At 37.7% G+C, this 5,533-nt stretch overlaps 1 protein-coding gene across 1 annotated transcript; it reads right to left on the reverse strand.

Moving 5' to 3' along the window:
• Positions 1-178: 178 nt before the first annotated feature.
• LOC129577008 (probable cytochrome P450 28a5) lies at positions 179-2,427 on the reverse strand. The gene is made up of 6 exons (XM_055463353.1): positions 2,088-2,427; positions 1,853-1,985; positions 1,641-1,748; positions 1,474-1,575; positions 866-1,391; positions 179-779 (listed from the first exon to the last, which is right to left on the reverse strand). Exons 1-6 carry the CDS (start codon positions 2,273-2,275, stop codon positions 343-345), a joined length of 1,494 nt encoding a protein of 497 aa, XP_055319328.1. The 5' UTR covers positions 2,276-2,427; the 3' UTR covers positions 179-342.
• Between the last annotated feature and the right edge of the window lie 3,106 nt (positions 2,428-5,533).

Consider the following 5,533-nt stretch of genomic DNA (forward strand, 5'->3'; position numbering starts at 1 on the left):
AAATTTCGACAAAAATTGAGGACAAAAAATCAAACTTCTGCAAATGCGATCAACATGAAACTTTCAGAATCTTATTTTTTCTCCAAAAAATGAAACCTCAGAAAGTTTGAAGCCAATAGGAATCGGTTTACGGGTACCTCTCATACAAAATTGTCGAAGTTTTAGTTAAAGTGACCGATTTTTCACTTTATTTTTATTATTATATTTTCGCTGCCTTTATTTCAAGAAAATTCACAAAAAAACCAAAAGTACCTACAGACAACGCAGGCCATCGGTACGGAAAAGTTCGGGATTACCAATGTAATTCTTTTTATTTAAACTTGATTTCGATCAACCAATCGACTAATTCTCTGCAATCACTTTATAATCCAAGAAAATGTCATGAACTGGCAAATACAGAAAATCTTTTGGTTTCACAATGACGGGTTCTTTTGTGCGTGGATTAACGCTGATTTCGAAATTGCTAACAATTTCTGCAATGGCCGCTTTGATTTTCAACGTTGAATATCGCATACCCAAGCACATTCTTGGTCCATGACCGAATGGAAAGAATTTCCCTTCATCGCGTAGCATTTTCAAATCGACGCCATCGAAACGGTGTGGGTCAAATTCGTGTGGACTGGAAAAGATGTCTGGATCATTGTGAATGGAGTAGATGGGTATTTGAACGACCATTCCCTTTTCAATTGTCAACGGTTTTCCATTATAATTTTCCAACTCGATCGGTTCGGTGCATACTTTGGTAATTGTAAAGCCAGGTGGGCTGATTCGAAGTGTTTCTGCGAAGGAAATTACAACGAAAATTCATATTTATTAGGCCTAAAGAAAGCAAATCATATTAGCGCAGCTGCACCAGAATTCTTACCATTAAACACATGATCCAAATACTCTAAATTGCTAAGCACTTCAAAATCGATATTGCCGTTGCAGTCTCGGATCTCTTGACGTAATTTGGTTTGACAGTGTGGATTTTGTGCCAAGCGATAGAGTGCATGTGTTAGAATGATGCTAGTGGTCTCATATGCGTCAAGAAAGAATGTAATTGTGTTGGACGCCACATCGGTTATACCATAATTGCGTTTTTCTTGTAACCTTAGCAAGAAATTGAGATAATCATCGGGTTTGGTAGCGAGTTGTCGACGCAATTGAACGGCTTCGTTGGTCAGACCGATAAAGTACTTTTCAATTTCTTTGGTCACAAACGGCATTTCATAGTATTTGAATAGGTATGGGAAGACAGATTTGAATGTGATGAACCACAATTTCCAATAAGACGGTGTGAATAGCTTGTGTGATACTTGCAAAAATTCCGAACTATTGTCGGCAATTGCATTTGCCTCGAGACCATATGCCACACTGCATATCACATCGGCCGTGAATTTTACCGTAATCTTTTTGTGTGTGAAACAACAATAATCCATTAGAGAACACATTATCTCGGGTCCAACATCTATTTGATTCAACTTCACTCACCTCTTTTGTATCCATCATCGGTTTACCACTAGCGATTTCGGTTTTGATAAATTTCGTCAAGCGACTACACATCTCTTTCATCACTGGATATGTGAGCCTCGTCTAATGTAGATAAATGGATTTGCTTGAATTGATGAGGTTTAATTAAATTGATTCCCCTTTATTACCTTAGCTGTGGTGAACGCAGGTGAGATGTCAGCTCTGTTATCCTTCCATTCTTCATCGCGCAACACAAATGGGTTTCGTGAGAATAACCGTGCATTTTCTTTATTGTACTGGATTTTGAAATGAACAGAATAATACGCATTTGATTACCTCGATTAAAATTCACTTTGGATTTGGAGTTTTTAAAATTTGCATGAAAATGGGAAAAACATACGTTCGTATAGTTGAGATGAAAATTTTTGAATTTTCCCACAAAAATCTCGTTCACCAAACTTGGATCCAGAATCAACAGCTCAGGCAAGCGATAGCTGAATACTCCAATGAATGGCGCTTTGCCACGGTATTCGCTAAATAATATATTTGTAGTTCAATGTTCATCCATTTTTTTTTTGTATTTTTTTTCTTCAAGAAATCTTTATTTGAATTACAAAAAGATGTTCAATGCTTACCGATAAATTTTATCCTGATCATAAAGGAAATTCTGCAAATAGACGGCTGACTTGGGGAATGTACCAACAAATGGTATTGGTGTTGGTCCGATTACACCGCGATTCTTCCAATAGTCGAAATGCCAAGTTAAATAATAATACAAAATAACCAGCGATGCCACTGCTGTACCCAAAATGGCCAGAAACATTTTGCAACCGTTCTTTTCGCCCGCAATACTGTGCTCAAGTGCTGTAGGATCTGCTACTTTGTGCTCGAATTTGTGCTGAAACAAAGTCTTATCACAAAACTATCATTCTTTTGTCATCAAAAACGCAGGGCATTGATTTGCCACTATCACAAGACAATAAATCAAATAGAACAATGTGAAATTTAACAACAAAAGATAGGCTAGACAATCTCGAGATATTAGTTCTTATCGCATTTTCCACGCATTTCTATACAAACATGAATCCATTGATAAAGCCTGGATTTTTTTGTATTTCTTCACACTTTACGGTAAGTCAAATGAACTGAAGTTGGACCAGTTTTTTCCATCAACTGATAACATTTAGTCAGTTTGCAAGTGAATATTTCAATTCTCAAACAAAAGTAGACGATTACGTCACATCGTTGACAAAGTAAATCCACAATCGCAAATAATAAACATTGTCTTGTCGACGGAATTGATTTCCAGTACACGGCTTATCATTGCATTAAGTAGGCTCAAGCAATCGGTTTCGATTAGTCTTCTTTTAATCAAACCAACAATACAATATTGTTACTTTTTGACAGCATCGAATTTTTACCATTTGTTGGAATCCTAGGGTAATATTTCAAAACACCAATGCCGAGAATTTGGTTCAAATTTGCGAATTAAAACTGTCCCCTAGTTGAAATGTATCCAAACAGAACATACAATCCATTTCAGAAAAAAAAATTAAAAAAACAAACAAACATTCTTCTACACATCTTCATCACATATGTGTCTATACACACACGAAATTACCTATCGTATATATTTCTTTATGGGCGTGGTATTTCTTCCCGCCTATTTTATGTGCAGAAAATGGTGGATTTATTGCGGTCATTATATTTTTCTTTTCTTCTTTTTAATCTCTATTTCATTTGGAAAATATCATACAAAAAATGCAATAGAATGACTGCAATGACTTTCATTGAACGAGAGAAAATATTATGATGGAAAAAAAGGGGGAATCAAAGTCATTTGCTCATCACACCGGTTGTCGTTTCCATGAAAAAAAGTACACCAAGTGTAGAGCTATGTATGCGCCATGTTGACATGGTGTACACCAGGTGTGAGCCTAGATTTGCGCCCAATCCACACCATACACCACCGAAAATATATAAGGTTCGGCGCAAATTGGGCGCAAACTGGTGTGAATTGTCGTTGCAACGTCCATATTGTTTAAAATGATTATGACAGCTCACACCAATTTTCGCCGAGCCTTATATATTTTCGGTGGTGTATGGTGTGGATTGGGCGCAAATCTTGGCACATACATAAGCATGCCAGATCGCCCGGATTTATCCGGGTTTGTATTAAATGAATTCTAACTATTTTTTGTCCCGAAACTTTATTGTTGTGGAGTTCATATGGAGAGAGGAAGTTACAAGGAAGTTTTCTGCCCGATCAGATTTTCCAAAAAAGGTCCTGGAGCCAGGATATGGATTCATGAAAAGGGAAATGGTCATTTTCAGTACATTTTATTTTACGAAAATATTGAATATTTTCCGAGTTTTCCAAGATTTTCCAACCATTTTCATTTTATGGATGTATGATCATTAACTAAAAACGAATTCGTGAAAATTTTCCGGAAAATTTGAAATCCTGGAAAAAAAATTGAAAATGAGGAACATTTTCCAAATCGCCATAGAGGGAAAACGGAAAATCGCGGAAAATTGAGGTATGTCTCATTCGATCGGGCGGAAAATTTTATGGATCTGGCACCCAGAGGGTGAAAAAAACAACCATTTTCCTAGCCGTTTTCGAGATAAAACAGAAAAACGTGAAAAAATCCGGGTTTCGCCCGGGTTTTTGTCCAAATTTTCTGGCATGCTTACACATACATCGCTATGCACCTGGTGTACTTTTTTCATGGGTTGTTGCTTCGTGCATTTCATCATCATTTCAATCCAACATTAAGGCGAAGCGAGCAATAAAATTCCGATTGTGTGTGTGAGAGAGGAAAAAAAAGTAAAATGAAGAAGAAATATCACACAGTATTTACTGAACTGATGCGATCGAAGAAATCAGCTGTCTTACTTAATCGGCCGATATTGTTTTTTTTTTCATCCTCATTCGTCATTTCGTCAACATTTCACACGCCTCTGGTATCGAATTTTAAATTGAATAAATGAAGAAAAAAACCGGAATATTTAATCTAAAAACTGACACATCCTTTTCCATTATTTTTCGATTCAACCGCATGATTCGTCTTTTTTCTTTCGTCGCCCGAAATCTTGGTCGTGCATTTGATTTGTTTTCGCCTAGCATGATGAATTTTCTGCGAATTTTCAGCGAATCAGAGGCGCGCATACAAGTTTACGCTTTGAGAAAACAATGAAAAAAAAAAGATTTATAGCATACTACAATTTTAACGGCATACACACATCGAGAGAGAGAGAGAGAGAGAGAGAGAGAGAGAGAGAGAAAGAGAGAGAGAGAGAAAGAGAGCACCAAAAAAATATACAGAACAAAAACAAAAACGAAATGAAAATGATGCCAACGTGTGAGTTTCAATATAGTCTGGTGAAATCACCACGTGGCTCGAAACGTGTGTTGTATGAACCAAATCGAGTACGAAAAAAAAGAAACCATAATAACGCTGACACCAGGATCGATACGATGCACACCGAAATCGTTCGTACGAATCGGGAGACAGAGCAAAAGAGAGTATGCGAGGGAAAGAGAGCGGCCGAGTGAGTGTGTGCGCGTTTGGCTAAAGCGATTTTCTGTACAAGCAAAGAAGCAGCAGCGTAATCGCAATTCATTTGATCCACGTGCTTTGGCTTAGGATTTTTCACCCATGTAACAAATCGTCGTGTTTTTGTAGTGGTGCTGTTTGGTTTTGTTTTATACATCAGTTTGCTGTTCGGTGTGCCTTCAGTCCTAGCTATGGTTCACAGCAACTCGGCACTAACATATACATCTTTCTCAAACCAATACACGGCCAGCCATAGTTGCGCGCCGTATATGCTGTGTGCAAGCATGCAAAATAAATAGACTCAATCGTTGGAACAAAGAAAACTATAGCGACTCTGAGGTAGAACGATGTGATGTTCATTGAAACGCAGAACGAGAAGAGTGACGTCGCTGTCGTTATCGTTGATCTGTGCAAATGTATGATTGGTGTTTGGGTCTCGGGTACGTGCGTGTTGGTGTCGGTGTATGCGTGTGCTGGTGTGTTGCCGGAAAAGGGTCATTGCGAGAAATCACAAATAAGTC

This window comes from Sitodiplosis mosellana, unplaced genomic scaffold (genome assembly GCF_009176505.1).
Source record: "Sitodiplosis mosellana isolate CC-2019 unplaced genomic scaffold, AAFC_SMos_1.0 Smas_scaffold_6197, whole genome shotgun sequence".
Lineage (NCBI taxonomy): Eukaryota > Metazoa > Arthropoda > Insecta > Diptera > Cecidomyiidae > Sitodiplosis > Sitodiplosis mosellana.